General features: G+C 33.8%; 1 protein-coding gene across 1 annotated transcript in view; it reads left to right on the top strand.

The window, feature by feature from the left end:
* Positions 1-17,902, top strand: part of RASA1 (RAS p21 protein activator 1) — a 108,753-nt gene that overhangs the window by 41,800 nt on the left and 49,051 nt on the right. Inside the window, exons 2-6 of the mRNA XM_007448155.1 lie at positions 6,661-6,813; positions 7,799-7,934; positions 8,536-8,606; positions 12,337-12,454; positions 15,561-15,592. Coding sequence (XP_007448217.1) covers positions 6,661-6,813; positions 7,799-7,934; positions 8,536-8,606; positions 12,337-12,454; positions 15,561-15,592 — 510 coding nt within the window. The remainder of the gene's footprint in view (positions 1-6,660; positions 6,814-7,798; positions 7,935-8,535; positions 8,607-12,336; positions 12,455-15,560; positions 15,593-17,902) is intronic.

Genomic DNA, 17,902 nt, shown 5'->3' with positions numbered 1-17,902 from the left:
CCCCCCCCAGCACCTTGGGTTATTGCTGGGAGCAAATGAGTGGATAGATCTGAGAATATTTTGAACTTTTAAAATGTTCTTTGAGATACATTTCTCTTTGAGGTACTGAAAGAAGTTCAGCAAGTAAGTTTATAAATCTAGTCTAATTCAGAAGGTTATATTCTTTCCATATTATCTGATAAGAATTATGCTTGCAAAGTATATTTTGAAAGTTTAAAGTATTCTCATATTCCCATATCTGTATATGAACTTTTTTTTGGCCTTTGCTTGTCTTTACTTTTTCCCTCTGCCAGTGACATCTTTCTCACCTTCTCAGTCCCTTGCTTTCTCTGAATTAGTTGCTGCTTGGCTTGTAGGTTTCCATTTAGCCATCAGTTTTTTCAGGAAGTGTATACTAAAATGCTAAGACTGAAGTTTTTCCATATACCCCCGCATTCTAGTACTTGCTGTATCAAATTGCAGTTGCCTGATTTGTCTGTGTTCTCCATGAGACCTATGTCGTGGAGTTCTGTGGTATTAACTTGTTTTTCTACCATGTAGCCCAATGCTTGACACATAGTTTGTTGGAGATGGACGAAATAAAAGGCCATGCCAGACTAAAGTTTGCTTTTAAACTTCAGATTCAGTGTTTTAAAGGTATATCTTAAAATACAGGTTAAGAAATGTTATAGTTGCAGTAGGTAGCCACTGAATCACCATACCCTCCAAAGTTTTAGATTGAACATTGTGAAATTAAACAAAGCAAAACAAAAAAATCAGTGTTTCTCTTTAAGTAGAAAAACTATGCTTCAAGATAGTTTACAGCTATGTTGCAGTAATGCATTCATTGCACCAGATGGTCACAAGTCATTTCCTTGCCCTCTTTTCATGTAGTTACTGATATGACCCTGTAATTGTTGAAGTTCTAAGAAAAGGTCAACTGTAAGAATTGGTAGTTTTTTTGAGAAATGAAATTTCACTGATATAAGGGCTAGAGGCTGTGAGGTAGGAACTGATGTTAGCCTCGGGCTAGTAAGTATTGTGCTTTTCCTTTTTTTTTCCTTTGCTTTTTTAAATAAATATGTTTGATTAGTGTATAACATTTTTTTTTTTTAACATCTTTATTGGGGTACAATTGCTCTACAATGGTGCGTTAGTTTCTGCTCCATAACAGAGTGAGTCAGTTATACATATATACATGTTCCCATATCTCCTCCCTCTTTGTCTCCCTCCCTCCCACCCTCCCTATCCCACCCCTCCAGACAGCCACAAAGAACCGAGCCAGTTTCCCTGTGCCATGCGGCTGCTTCCCACTGGCTATCTACCTTACGTTTGTTAGTATATATATGTCCATGTCTCTCTCTCGCCCTAACACACCTCACCCTTCCCCCTCCCCATATCCTCAAGTCTGTTCTCCAGTAGGTCTCTGTCTTTATTCCTGTTTTACCCCTAGGTTCTTCATAACATTTTTTTTTTGTTATGAAGTGTATAACATTTTTTGAAGAGGGTGTGGCTCTTTCTACTCTTCATTATCTGTTTTCTAGGGTGATGGGAGTTAAGGTTAGTGAGAATGAGACTATCTTGGTCAAGCGTACTTCAATATAAACTTTTTTTTAAGTCTTTACTGAATTTGTTACAATATTGCTTTTGTTTTATGTTTTGGCTTTTCGCCTGTGCGGCATGTGGGATCTTAGCTCCCCTACCAAGGATTGAACCCGCACGCCTGCATTGGAAGGCAAAGTCTTAACCACTGGACCACCAGGGAAGTCCAATATAAACTTTTGATTGCATAAGCATATGTTGTTGGTCCCACCTTTAGTATATTAGTCTTTCAGTAAATTGAATTTTTGAGTGGATGGACATGTAACAGTGCTGTTTCTTTAAAAAATACTCCCACAGAACTTAAACCTCCTTTGGACCCTGTAAATATGTTACCTGTGGCAAAAGGAAATAGAATTTCTGTTCTTTTCTTGAGCTAATTTGATCTGAGATATGTAATTAAATGCATAGACAAACACACAGACATACACACATACTTCTTATTTGCCTGAACACACAAATATACTCAAGATGTCAAACATACACATGAATATTTCTTAAGTAATGCAGTTGGTCTAAGGGGCACTACACCTCTTATGCTTAGTCCAGTGGTTGTTCAGGTGAATTCATTAGTGACCAAATTTTAGCCTGTCTGCATAACAATGTGGGGGGAAAAAAAGACAATAAAATCATTTACTGTAAGGTATCTTTACTTTGCCTTCACTTTAAAAAGTCAGTTTATTTTTCTTGACCACCAGCTCAGACTGTATGACTGTGGGGACTATGTTAGTTAAAAAGAAATATGGAGGGCTTCCCTGGTGGCGCAGTGGTTGAGAGTCCGCCTGCCGACGCAGGGGACACGGGTTTGTGCCCCGGTCCGGGAAGATCCCACATGCTGCGGAGCGGCTGGGCCAGTGAGCCATGGCCGCTGAGCCTACGCCTCCTCCGGAGGCTGTGCTCCGCAACGGGAGAGGCCGCAGCAGTGAGAGGCCACGTACCGCAAAAAAAAAAAAAACGGAGAGGCCCACAAACCAAAAAAAAAAAAAAAAAAAAAAAAAAAAAAAGAAAAGAAATATGGAGGTTTTAGGAGATTTATAGTAGTTTTAGCAAATGTTTTTAGTATATGTCTTAACCAGACTGAAATAACCAATTTAATTTCAGAAAGGACAGCATGTGTGAGAAAATATGATTAACATCTTTGAGAGTTACAGAAAAACTTTAGAAGTTCATGGTATGATCAGGCACACAGAGTTCCAGGTAATTCAGGTGACAAGAGATTTTTTGGCAATTAGATTTCTGCACTTACGTTTCTCTCAGAACTTTAGTGCCTGTCAGTGACATAACTAGGAAGAAAAGCCTAGTGGAAAGTAAAAGTGATCTGCTGGGAACTTCAATTTAGTTTCCTTTTTAGACAAAGGAAGCTTGTTGATGGTAGTGCTATTTTAATTGTTTTCTACTGTAGTAGACAGTTTCCATTTAGTATTGTCACGTTAGTTTTAAATAATTGTGTAGTTTGAGTTGTGTCTGTCTATATTCACACCAGGTTGTTTTCTCATCGTATAGATTTCTATATTATTCTACCTGATTAGGAGAGACTAAAAAACACAAAGGCCCTCCAAAGGCCCCTTAAATATACTGCACCAGTGTACAACATGTTTATAAAAACATTCATGTGATTCCAAATTTAAAAGTAAAATTCCTGCAGCTTGTCCAACTTGTCTCTTTTCTTGTTGACTTATTTAATATGTAGTTTCATCTTGGATGTTTTATTTTAGATAAACTGATTGTGTAGTGTCTAAGAAAATGAAATCAAGAGACTCCATATCTGTCTGTAGGATTTCGCAACCAAAAATTGCAAAACTAGCTGAGAAAAATGTATTTACTTCTTAAATTTCCTGCTGTTTCTTTTCCCAATCTTCCTTGAAAGAGAGAGAGAACAAGAGAGAGGGATAGTTTACTTTTAAATAGAACATTAGATATTTTATTATTAAAGTATTAATTTAGGCAGATTTAAGTCACAGTATCTCAAATGCATATTGTCTTTGCCATTCCTCCAAAGAATATATCCACATTGGGGAAAGAGTGGGGCTATTTGAGGGTTGCCTTTTAGAATTGCCAAAAGTGGAAGAATTTCTAGTTTATGAATACTTTGGAGCGTCCAATGTCAATTAATATGTATCATCTGTTACTGTTCAAAAAAGACGCTTTGGAAAAAGAAATTTCCTCTTAAAAATCAGTGTTTTAGCAGAAATGAAGATTGGTTTCTCCTATTCTTTTCCCAGAATTAGATGCAGTGTAAAGAGGACTGGAAGGTTGGACGATAACAGAGGCTTAGGTGATCTAATCATCCATTATGCAACAGTATAAAATTTGATATTTTCATTGATGAAGCTGAATTAGCCCCATAGTCTATGTATACTGTATATAATTTATATGTATATAATTTTGTATGTATTAGTTTATTTATAATAATATCATGCAACCTTCTATGAAGCAGGTACTGTTATTATGTGCCTTTTTTAGATGAGGAAACTCAGGCTAAGAAATTAAGAAATTTGCCCATATTTGTACAGCCAAGTGGCAGAGCTAGGATTCAAACACAAGCAGTGACTCTGGAGTCTTTACTCTTAACCATTATACTGTACAGCCTATATAGTGCTTTTTCAGTTTTGTTTTTCTTTGAAGAAGTTTAGGACAAATATTTAATGTATTCTGAGGTTGAGATGGAGATTATTTTCCCTTTTTTTACAAGTGATAGTAATGAGGTACAAAGTATAGAGACTTGACCATAATTATGGAGGTTTCTGATAAGTCCTAGTCTCACCAGTCAGCTTAATCTCTTCTGAAGACGTTTAGGAGGTATCAGTGCAGCCATCCTATCTGTGCAGATATTTAAAATATTCTTGTTAGTATGATTCACCTTGATAATTTGAAGTGAACAATAAGGATAATTCAAGAAATTCTAAGTTTTGATTAAGACCATTCAGTTTTTTCCTAGAACAGTTGGAAACTTGTAACAATGGAATGTTTTGAGGATCATGCTCAACTACATATGTGCTCATAAGCCTATTATTGGATAATTTAATTTCAGTTTATAGTCATAATCAAGAATTGAGATGTTTTACCTAATGTGTTCAAAACAAGAGTTTTTGGCATAAAAGGAATTACTAATAATCAGGAAACAAAGTTGTTTATTAAGATTTATGTCTCTGTCTTGAACTGAATACCTGTTTTAATGCCAGAATCTTATAGAAAGTACATAGATGTAAAAATTGAAAATCACAAATATATAAAAGTCTTTAGTCAGGTATTTATTATAAATTAGTTATTGTGTAATGCCTCATGCACCTTTGTGTATCGTCTTATGGTGAGTTCACAAGATGAATGAGATTAAAAAATCTTTTAATCTTGACATTTTGCTTAAAACACACCAGAAATTTAACAGGTATCAAGTATACAAAAATAGGTACTTTGTTTAAAATTGTCCTTAATTTTGTCTTTGTTCAATGTGTAAATCTGCTCTGTGGGTTAGCTCCACTACTTAAGGTAATAAGGAATGTACCAGGTTCATATTCCAAGGTTGTCCCATATATTTTCACAGTTAAATAAACTTCTAGCCTAGAATTTCAAAGTATTGTCCTGATCATCTACCATTAAATTTTAGCTCTTCAAGGAACTTTTAATGATCATTGGTCCAAGCTTTTCCTATTAGAATTAAAAAAAAAAAACACACACACAAACAGCTCTTAAAAGCTAAATTTGCTTGTCAGTAGCCTCAAAGACAGTGGTTGAACTAAGACTAGAATTTTAGAGGAAAGCAATATTTATTGTTCTTTCCTTTCTTCCTCTAATACTAATGGTTTACAATTATGTTTTTTTCTATTGAGTTATAATGAAGCTTCATGATTGTTTTTCATCATTTATTTTATTTCTGTCTTATACACAAACTGTCAAATAAATGGGTTGGGTTTTAGAAGAAAATTAATAATAATTCTTTGGGGGAAGTTCTAAGTTTTTTTTGTTTTTGTTTTTTTAATAAACTAAGGAGTCAATGTAAGCTTTCATTACAGCAACCTTACAAAAATAGTCATAGTTCTATTATAGTCTTGACTGTCAACTTATGGCTAGATATTTAAGTATATCAATGTAATGTGAATGTTTATTGTTTTCCTCTGAATGTTTCAAGTTAGACAAGTACCAAAGGAAAGTGTAAAATTATTTCATAACAATTACTTTGTAGATTTGTTACCAGGACCATATGAAAATTCCAGTCTGTTTCTAAGAGTGCTTCTGTTTATATCAAGCCATGTGGCTTTTATAGGCATAGATTGGTAGTATGGATAATGCTAGAGTGGTAGCCATGGTATAGCCAGTCATTTAAGCAAATCATCTAGTAGTATGGTAGGTAGAAGATAGTTAAATTGAGAGCAGGAAAGTTAAAGGGACAAAGGTATTATTTGGGTTTTTCTGTAAGATGTTATGGGGAAACCAAACGAACTTTTTGGCCAACCCAGTATTTCCCACATGTTTGTTAAATAAATATGAAGGGTTCAAATGTGTGGTTATGGAATGGATCATCTTAAGACAAAAGAGAATAATCAGCTTCATATTGAAATAGGAAATTAGAATAGCAGCCTTTAGACAGTGTCATTCTGTTTTCCTATTTTAGGGCACAAACATTAAAATGGAATAAAGTTTTATTTTCTCCCAGGTACCATGTGCCTTGTTATATCAAGTCTTGGTTCCTTAGTATATAGAGAGGTAATAAATGAACCATTTGTTTCCATATGTTCATCTTACTCTTATTTTTCTAGGTAGGCATTAGATTGTAGTAAGTGTTTGTATCTTGAACAGGTAGACAGTCCTGGAGGTAGAGAGATGGGCAGAAATAGAAGAGGTGAATATGTGAGGTGATTAGACCTGAGCTTATCGAACAGATTAAGAACTGAGTAAATGAATTATTTTTGAGAGACTGAGAAATTTAAAACAATTGAGTTAAAATTGGAATGACTGGTTCAGAGTAAAATGTAAATGTCTAAGTTACATGTAGGTATGTAAAATCTGTAGTAGTATGTTTTTCAACTGCCAATAGTAATTTTATGGTTGCTATTTTTATTCTAATTTCTTAACCTTTTTTCTTAGGTGGTATCATGGAAAACTTGATAGAACGATAGCAGAGGAACGCCTCAGGCAGGCAGGGAAGTCCGGCAGTTACCTTATAAGAGAGAGTGATCGGAGGCCAGGGTCCTTTGTACTTTCATTTCTTAGCCAGACAAATGTTGTCAACCATTTTAGGTAAGTCTTTATTCCTATTACAAGGCTACATACTGTAGCTATTTTGCTGTAGTATTCATAAATATACCTGCTTTAGTGACATTTAAATAATGGAGAAAGAAATGTGTTTTCAATTAAATGATTTAATAAGTGATTTAGAGTAGATACTATTGAGTGCTTACATTTTTTTAAAAAAACAGTATTATTGGACTTTTTTGTGTTAATCATAAGTGTAGTTATCACTTTTAAAGTATAAAGAATTACAAAGAAACTTTGAGTGGTAAAGCAAAAACAAAGGAAATGTATACTTTCAGACCACAGAGTAACAGAAAATACAAACAGTATTTTAAGAGTGCAGTTTAATTCATTTTAGCTTCACTGTTCTGAAACTCTTTGCATTCATTTCAATTAAACAGGCATCTAGATTTTCAAGTACAGATATCAAAGTCTGTATCAATATATTTACATATATTATTGTCTTTGATTTCATTTTTATGGGAGCCATTGAAAAAAAATTATCTAGTGCTGTAAAGTTAACTGATAAAATGTATACCCTTAATTTTCAGATTTTAAAATAGACTTTAAGAGTACTGTCATATCACATGTAAAATGTGAAATTATTATTATACTCTGTAAATATTTCAAGAGATCTGTAAACTACTTTTAACCAAAGAAAACTAATTAAAATTGCTATTTTGTCTTAAATATGGAAAGTAAGAAGAGTTATCTGAGGATGGATTTATAAATATTTTAATGAATTATGTAATTGAGGTTTACAAGTCAAATATGTATTTCATATCAAATGCATACATATATCTTTTCAAAAGAAATAATAACCTCAAGTAATTTGCATATGGTGAAGGTATTAATAAGTGGTATTTTAATATAAGGATGCAGATAAAGGAAAAGTATGAAAATTATCAGTTTATAATTTATATGGAACTTGGTCTTAAAAATTGGTTATAAAGGTTTTTGTTTTACTGTATTTTTTTTCCTGTACAAATAGGATTATTGCTATGTGTGGGGATTACTACATTGGTGGAAGACGTTTTTCTTCTCTGTCAGACCTAATAGGTTATTACAGTCATGTTTCCTGTTTGCTTAAAGGAGAAAAATTGCTTTATCCAGTTGCACCTCCAGAGGCAAGTAAAATATCTTTCAAAACTTTATTATTTCACTTTACTAATGGGTTTAGCTCTTGTTCAGTTTCTCGTGATGTTTATTATAATATAATTCAAGATTTAATTCTGGTTGTAGTGTCAGCATAACTGGCAACTTCTTTAAAAAAAGAGTAATTTTTCTGTTACTTTGTATTTAAGTGACTAGATTTTTTTTATTGTACTGTACGGTGATACCCTAACATATTTCTGAATGAATGAGGAGTAATTACTGATATCATAGTGCTAATGCTGAAGTTGCTGCAAGATTCTGAAATGTCTTCTGCATCATTGGAGAAAGGTTACTTTATATGTTGCGTAGTGTATTTAAAATTAAATAACTCATATTACCTGATTAAAAACATATTGGTTGTACTGTTAAAAGAATTTCTGTACAGACAACAACAAAACAAGATGAGCATTTCCAGGGTTTGGGTATTTAGAGCCTCAGTAAAAAATAGTTTGAATGATCCTACAGAATTTATACTGTGGAGTTTTACTGGCTTTAACTTTGTGTGGACATACCCAATTTGACTTTGACATAGAAAGGTTATCTTTTGTAAATCAATTTTTTTATGGTTTCTAGCCAGTAGAAGATAGAAGGCGTGTTCGAGCCATTCTCCCTTACACAAAAGTACCAGACACTGATGAAATAAGGTATTTTATAATATAATCTCGTTTATAGGCATTTGAAACAGGCATTTGAAAGACTGAAAATTTGTTGCTCTTGGACTAGGAAGGTTTTGGAAATTGAGGAAATAGCATCCAGCAAAGCATGCCCTTAATATTAAGTCCATTGTTCCTGTCCCCCTGTGTTGGCTTATCTGTTCAGACTGTGAATTTGGATCAGAGAGGCCACAGTGAAGATGACAGGAGAAATAACTTAGCTTTTATTAGACTATCTGTGACAAAGTAAGGAGAGTTCTTATATATAATTTGTTTTTATTATTTCTATAGAATTTGATTTATTATATAATTTGATAATTATTATCAAATTATCTGTATCTTTCTATAAGTTTAGCTTTCTGATAGAAAATTTGTTTATTATTGGTAAAATGTTAAGGCTACTTTGAATAATTACTGATTCTGAGTTTACAGCTTCTCATTGAAATCAACAGCAGTATTTAAAATGTAGTGATAACTTTTGGGAGGTACTAAAAGTTTCTGGAAATATGGTATTTTAAAAAACAAAGATTCAACTATCTGAAATCTCCAAGTAGGCATTCCATTTTTATATGATTGTCCTCAAAGTAACTTCTCATTTAGTTCTTATTGGCACACCTTTTTTTGTGATCTAAGCTGGAAAAGCCAGTGAAAGAAAGAGAAGGGAAAGAAAAACAGCACTGAACTGCAAATTCGGGAATTTTGGGTAATTTGTAAATTCCCAGTGGGGTCATCTAGGACAGCAGCTCTCAAAGTGTGATCCATGTAGCCTGGGGATCCTTGAGATCCATTCAGAAGATTCATAAGATCAAAACTATTTTTATAATAATACTAAGACGTAATTTGCCTTTTTCACTGTGACATTTACATGATGGTTCAGAAACCATGGATAGTAAAACTGCTGGTGTCTTAGCACAAATCAAGGCAGTGGTAACAAATGTATATCGTTTTTCACTGCCCCATGCTTGCAGTTAAACAAAAAAAGCCAGTTTCGCTTACGAGTGTTCCTGGTGAGACAATAAAAAATATTTGTTTTATAAATCTCAACCTGTGGCTACACATCTTTTTAATATCTTTGTGATGAAATGGGACATACTCATAAAGCACCTCTACCGTGTACCACAGTTCAAAGTCTTGAGGAAAAGAGGTGCTTTGAGAGCTGCACTAGCTGCTTTTTTTTTTTTGTGCACATCATTTTCACTAAGGAGAATGACTGACAGGCAAATTATGGTTATTCAGACTGGAATATCTGACTTTTTTTTTTTTTTTTTTTTAAAGGACAAAGTGAATCTGTTACTTCAAGGGAAATAACTGGCAGTATTTGTTGCCAATGACAATTTGAGCTTTCGAGGAAAAATTAGTATTTTGGAAACCCTATATTTGCCATCAGGAGTTTGACAGCTTCCTAGATACTTAATGACTTTTCTGATGAAATGGTGCTGATATTGAAGAATGTGATGTTTTGATACTGTATAATGTGTTTATATCTGGATGATCTGCATAGCTCAGTGAACCAGTATTTTCTAAATGATCAATGCATGATGTTACAAAATTATGGCTGGGTAAAAGATCCATTCACAGTGCAAAGTAGACCAATAGAGGTTATTAGAATGGTACAGAAAGTTCATTGATACATAGTTTTAGATTCCACATTACAACCAACCTCCAAGAAAGTACCACTAGTCAAGTTTGGGGGTTAATGTAATAGAATATCTATAATTATCTGAAAGGCTATTAAAATACTCATCCCTTTCACAACTGCATATTTGTATAAAGCCAGATTTTCCTCATATACTTTAAGCAAAAAAACCATATAGCAACAGATTGAATAAAGAAATGGATATGAGAATCCAACAGTTTTCAGTTAAGCCAGACATGAGATTTGCAAAAATGCAAGGCAATAATATTCTTATTAAACTTGTAAAGATTATAACTATTTTTTATGTTACCATGTTAATAGGGTATATTATTATTTTAAGAGGAATTAATAAATATTTTTAAACATTTACATTTTAAATTCTAATATGGTAATTATCAATAGATATAATCCATGTAAATGAATAAATGAAAGCCTGTTAGGGTATCACTTTTTAAAACTGTAAAGGGGTCCTGAGAGACCTTCCAAAAATTGAGTACTTCTGATCTAGGAAGATGAAAATTTAAACAAGAATTAGAATGACAGAAATATGTATGAAGTTATGAGTCCTTTTAAATTTATATATACCTGAGAAGTGTTTTGGTTTTTTTTAAAGTAAAAACATCTGAAGATTAATGAGATTTAATAAAGCACTTTAACCTGTTTTGAGGAAAAATGCAAAATAATGCATAATTAATCTTAGGATTATGATGTTTCTGCCAGTAAGCTTTTTATTTTTCATGTTTTTGGTTTTTGCATCATAAAAAGTTTGTAGTATAGAAACAAGTCAAAATTAAAAAAAAAAAAATCTTTTAGGACTGCTTTTGACCCAAAATGAAACTTGTCATTTCTCATTTCTCTTTGACTTCTATTTTAATGTATTTATTTAGGTGGTTGGTTCCGGAAAGGAAAAATTTATACTTGGCTAAGTGGTAATGTCTGCCCCCTTTCAGTTAGTGAAATACTGGTCATTGTTAAGAGTTGTAGAATCAAGGTAGAATTCAGTATTCTGTGCTTATTCAAAAAGAGTGCATCTGAAGCATCGTGTACAAGTTTTTATCCTTGAACTGGTCCAAGTAACAGTGAAGCTTCAGATATTTTAGAGAAAAACAAAGTTTTCAAAGGTATGAGAAGAGATTTACTTACTATAACTTTGGTTTGTGAATATTAAGACTTAAAGGAAAATTTATCTTAAAAATACATATATATTACAGATAGGGATATAGATACAGCGTCAATGGTAGCATCCAGTCAATCTTAAAACCTTAAGCACTCAAAGGCATTTGTTCAAGCCTAAAAGGAAAAGTTCAAGGAATTACTGATGGTTTTATATTGATGACATACATCAACAACTTTTTAATCCTGTGATTGTGTGGAGGTTGAAAACATCTAGATTCCAATGAAAAGAAACTAGATTGTGTATACATCCCTCCACTCAGGTATTGGTAACAGAAAAAACATGCATGCATTCTCATTATATATACCCCTTGGTACCACTTTCGGAGAAAGAATGCTATACTTGTTGGACCATGGATAGCTGAGTGAATTAAATAAACCCTAATGTTTTTTATGAGAAAAATGTTACTCTCATAAGCATCTGTGTGATAAGGCTAATTATGCTTATTTAAAATAAACTTCTTCTAAAGTAACCTTATCTTGTATATGTGGAATGAGTTAATAATATTTAGTTTACGTTTATAATTTTATGTCTAACCTATATCTGAAAGAGTAATAACATTGAAACTTAAATTTCAAAGTTCAGTTTTCTTGTAGTTACACCCCAAAGCCTGTAATATATGTATAATTACTGTTTACATAAATTCCAGTTTGAATCTAACAATAATCCAGTGATACAGATGGTATAGGTACCGTTATTAAACCCATTTTATGCATGTCGAAATTAAGATTCAGATAAGTGTCTTTTACATGTAGATGATGACAGAAACAGACAAAAATCTAGAGTATTTGACTTTAACCCCTTGCGTTTTCCAGTATCATATTATCTCTGTGAGGTGGTACATAATCAATTAAATTTCCATGTTTAAAAATTTTATTTAATTTTAATAACTTCATAATTGCTATTTTCAGTTTCTTAAAAGGAGATATGTTCATTGTTCATAACGAGTTAGAAGATGGATGGATGTGGGTTACAAATCTAAGAACAGATGAACAAGGTCTTATTGTTGAAGACCTAGTAGAAGAGGTGGTAAGTTTTGTTCTTTTCTTCTCCTTCTCAGAGTTCTAAATACTTTTTAAATTTTGGAACTTGTCCATAATCAGGGAAATTAGCTATGGATATGTTTCTTTTATGAAAAACCTCAATTCATAAGTACAGGTAATTTTTCATTAAAACGTATTTACTGTTGGTAATGCTATTTATTTGTAAAGAGCACAACCAAGCTAGCATGTTTTAATCTGTGGTTGCCAATTTTCAGGATGTTTTCATGAGTTTCTAAGAATTAAAAATGTATTAACATGTGTGCTTATTTGTATCCCTTTTTGTCTTCTTGGTCTTCCTTATAAATGATGTTATGTCCAACTGATCATGGAATCTCAAATGGTTGCACATTTGCTTTCAAACTCTTTATCTCCCAAATATATGTATAATTTTCTAGTAACCTTGGAAAAATGGAGTTATATTATACATATATTATCACATGGTTCTATATTTTGAATATTTCCCTTGTTTTCAATGTCATCACAAAATACATTATCAGTAGTCTTAGACACTATAAATAATCGTGTTTGTGCATTTTTAGATACAGATCAGCGTTCAAGCGGCATATGCATTTCAGATACAGTATTGAGTATCACTGAAACATTAAACATTGTATTATAGTTTTGGAATTCACTCTTCTCTTTCGGATTTGTCCAGCAGGATGGAATGGTTGTCTGTTATTTTTTACAACCCTCAGAGTGACTGTTTTTAAATTATGCCTTGAACCTGGTAATATGCCGAAACCTGTGCTCTGATTATTGTTCCAGGAGGACGGCAGTGGAGAATATTTTTCTTTGCTATTAATTCTCTTGTCTGCCTATTCTGGCAGCCAGATCTTGATATGTAGCAGTAAAACATACTGAGGAAAAGTGGGAGGAGTTGAGGAAATGGTATGATACGTTCCATACTCATAGTCACATAGTTACTTAGTGGAAGAGCTGGGATTAGAACTAATTCCTAGATTAGAATTCTGTATCTACAGCAAGAGTGATATTTATTCTGTATGGACGGGAAGTGTTCAAACTGAAGAATCTTAACATCTACGTTAGTTTTACTACAAAGTTTCTTAGTAGTATGTTGGATTTTCTTTCTGCTGTAACCCCCCTACTCCCATTATTCTGATTATTTAAAGGAATTGAGGTGTAGTTGAACTTTTCTCTCAAGCTCTTGGAACTCTGGGTCAAATTTAACAAGATAAATTTTAATAAGTGAAAGTTATCCGTTGAATATAGGGGAAAAAAGAAAACAAAAGCCCAGTTTAAGATAAGGAGACATGACCTAACATACAAGGAAAGAAAAAAAAAAGAACAAGTTAACAACTTAGTGTGAGTGAACAATGTGATGTGGCTGTTAAAAATGAATATGGTCATACTTTGAATTAGTAGTGGAATGGTTCCAAGTTAGAATTATAAACAGTTTTTACTTCAGTATTTAGAATAATTTTTCATAATGGTCTTCATTGGAACATAGTGAATCCTTGTAGATTGGAGAGCCATTTGGAGATTGTCTAGATTTCAGACATTTGGTTGCTGGATGGATTTAAGGAATTTCCCACCCTGAAATTCTAATTTTCATTACTGTTCTCCAAGCACATTTGTACTATATTATGTCTTAATTCCAGAATGTAAGCTCTATGAGGATTTTTGTCTCTGATTCAGTGTGTCCCTGTTGCCTAGATTAATGTCTGGATTAGCAGGCATTCAGTAACTGTTTGTTGAATGAACGGATGTCTCTATGCATATTCTTTTCCCTCTTCCTTGACACTCCTGCCCTGCTAAACTGCTTTGTAAAATTTGATTCATCTATCAGTTTGGCTCAGATGTTGCCCCTTTTTTCACACCCTTTCTTAGGCTAAGTTGTTTTCCTCGTGTGTTTCCATAGCACCTTGTTAACTTATATCCCGTTATATTTAAAATTAATTTATTCTGTAAACCTCTTATATAGAGATTAACTCCTTTTGGGCAGCGATAATGCATTTTGTTTTTATGTAATTTGTTTTTAGCATTTTGTAATATAGAAGGCATTTAGCAAGTGTTTGATTTTAATTTGGTTAGATATTTGATATGTGAGTGAGGACCAAATTTAGAGAAGTAAAACCTTGTGTACTTAGTTCATTTTTCTACCCTTTCCTTCGTTATTCAATGGAAACTCGATGCAGGTACTGTGCAGGGTACTAGGACTACAATTCAACAGATATTCAGTGAAAATTATGTGCCAAGCGTTGTGCTAGTGGTTGTGGTAGTCAGTGTTAACAAAAAATGGCTCAGGTCTTAAGATGCTTATAAAGCCACGATAATGGAATGAATATCACCTAGTATATCTTAAATAATGGCAATATCAAATAGAGTAGGGTAAAGTTCAAAAGATGAAAAAAGAAGGATGTCTTTTCTATTCAGAGTAAAAGTTCATGTTTATGTTTTAGGGACTCAGTGTCTTACTGAGGCGGTAGTGTTTGAGATAGATCCTGCCTAGATGGTTTAGGTTTTAACTAACAGGTAGGAAGTAGTGAGTGGAAAGGACATTCTAAGTAAAAAAGAGCAAGCTACAGTGGTGGGAAAATGTAGATTAGCAAAGAAGTAGTTTATGAGTGACCATGGTATAGATACCTAAAGAGAAATGGTAGTATGAGACAGGAAACGTAGACTTGAGTCATTTGGTAAAGGATTCTGGTTGTAAACTGAGGACTTTGTGGGCAGTAGAGAGGTACTAAAGGTCTGGTTTTTAAAATTTGTTTATTTTTGTTTGGTTTGGTTTGGTGTTTCTTAATGCAGGGCAAAGTTGCTGTTGAAACTGATGAATCCAGATTGGAGTGGTGGGGTGGGATGGGGCACAGAGGTAATTATACTAGTTGGCTGTTGTTAATAGTTTAAGAGATGAGAAGGGCCTGGATTAGAGTAATCACAACAAAGAGAGAAGAGGACTAAGGGGGAGAGTTTTGGAAAGACCTTTCATGAATAGAAACACCTTTTCTTGTATATACACAAAGAAATATGAAGGTCAGGGTGTAGATATGTTTGAAGATAAGATTTTATTAATTTTAATAGAAGTATATTAATAATTACATAAGAAACTGTCTTAATGTCTTTCCCTTTAGGGCCGGGAAGAAGATCCACATGAAGGCAAAATGTAAGTCTGTGTTAACTATTAAAGGGGAAAAAAATATATTGTAAACTTACTAATTGGAAAACTTTGATCTAAAAATATTTTAAAAGAAAACTGATACTTCTTGAGCTGACTTAAACATTTTTTTTTATTTGGCTTGAGTTGATTTCTAACTATTTTCTTAAGGACCTAGTGATAATGAAGGTGGCTTATACCTACATATAACTCTTATATCACCAAACTAAAGACTTTTTGATAAACAGTACGTTAATAACATTATGAATGTCATAATTCCTCACATTTTTTTTTGTTTTCTGATTGATTTATTCATAGTGTTTCTTGTTTTTATTGCCATTATCTTTTATGTACTTTATGGTTCAGTTTTTGTTTTTTTAAAGTCACAGAGCTTTTCCCCCAAATTATGGTTCCTTACCATATTAATAAGATTCTGCAAGGACTTTATTTTCATAATTTTTTCAGGCTGATTTTAAGTATAAGGGCTAATTCAAAGACCAGGTATTACTACACCTACTACTTGCCGCATTCTTATCTTATATTCCTACTGTTTGCTACATTTTTCTCTTATATTCCAGAAGTTATTAGTTGCTTTTATGGGAGATCACTCCACATGGTGTTTCAGCTATGCTCTAATTTTATTAATGTCCTTGAAGATCTTTTTTAGTGTCCTTCTCATCCTTCTTGATATTTATTTGTATATATGTTTTCTTTTAAAGGGCTTAACTTTAAAAAAAAATTTTTTTTCTTTTTTTTTAACACCTTTATTGGAGTATAATTGCTTTACAATGGTGTGTTAGTTTCTGCTATATAACAAAGCGAATCAGCTGTATGTATACATATATCCCCATATCCCCTCCCTCTTGCATCTCCCTCTCACCCTCCCTATCCCACCCCTCTAGGTGGTCACAAAGCACCGAGCTGATCTCCCTGTACTATGCAGCTGCTTCCCACTAGCTATCTATTTTACATTTGGTAGTGTATATATGTCAGTGCTACTCTCTCACTTCCTCCCAGTTTACCCTTCCCCCTCCCCGTATCTAAAGGGCTTAACTCTTTTTTTTTTTTTTTTTTTTTTTGCGGTATGTGGGCCTCTCACTGTTGTGGCCTCTCCCGTTGCGGAGCACAGGCTCCGGACACGCAGGGCTCACAGGCCCAGCCACTCCGCGGCATGTGGGATCTTCCCGGACCGGGGCACGAACCCGTGTCCCCTGCATCAGCAGGCGGACTCCCAACCATTGCGCCACCAGGGAAGCCCAAGGGCTTAACTCTTAATCCAAATTCTGTTTTACTCATATTATTTTAATAAACTGTTCATCTAATATGTTTTCAGTGGAATATTTTTTCTTACCTTCCTGTCGGCAATTATGGATGGAATTTAAGGCTTGCCTCTCAAGTGTTTGCTTATTCTGAATTCTAACCATTAGAACATGAAAACAAACTGAATACTCCACTTTCAGTCATCTAATTTAGTTCCCACCCTTTCTTAAGTGGAACATATGAGATTTTCTGAGTTCATTTTCCTTATTGTTCTGTGTAGCTGCAAACTAGGTTTCATCAGTGGGACTGTACTTTGTTGATTGTACTAGTTTGAAGTCTTCTCACTACCTATATGAGGAGTTGCAAATTCTAATTAATGTTTGGAGGAGGCATACAGATAATGTAAGCAAATGAACTGGGTCAGGTGTATATATTCCCATTTTTCTCAAATTACAATAATCTTGATCTTTCTTATTTTCCCACTTTGATAGCGATCAAGGGACATGGAACTGTTTGGCTACTGTAAGAAAATAACACTGCAAGTGTGGTAGTAAATGGAAACTAACATTTACTGTTTGTATCACAGAAGACTGCAGGAAGTCAAAAACTAGACAGTGTTTGCTGGCAGTGAGGTGACCGGTCTAACTGATGTGTGAAAGTGTGTGAGTCTAGTGTTATGAAAGCCTCCTGATTTTCAAGAGAAGCAAGAAATCTATATTTTTATCCCTATTTAAAATAATACCATAAATTCTTTTTAAAAAGAAAAGAAAAAAAAGAGAGGTCAGGGCTTCCCTGGTGGCGCAGTGGTTGAGAGTCCGCCTGCCGATGCAGGGGACACGGGTTCGTGCCCTGGTCTGGGAGGATCCCACATGCCGCAGAGCGGTTGGGCCCGTGAGCCATGGCCGCGGAGCCTGCGCGTCCGGAGCCTGTGCTCCGCAACGGGAGAGGCCACAACAGGGAGAGGCCCGCGTACCGCAAAAAATAAAAAAAATTAAAAAAAAAAATAAAAAAAAAATAAATAAATAAAGAGAGGTCAAATACCAATAAACATTTAAAGCT

This window comes from Lipotes vexillifer, unplaced genomic scaffold (genome assembly GCF_000442215.2).
Source record: "Lipotes vexillifer unplaced genomic scaffold, Lipotes_vexillifer_v1.1 scaffold990, whole genome shotgun sequence".
Taxonomy (NCBI): domain Eukaryota; kingdom Metazoa; phylum Chordata; class Mammalia; order Artiodactyla; family Lipotidae; genus Lipotes; species Lipotes vexillifer.
The sequence above is the reverse complement of the archived record's forward strand: the minus strand, read 5'-3'. Positions and strand labels throughout refer to the sequence as shown.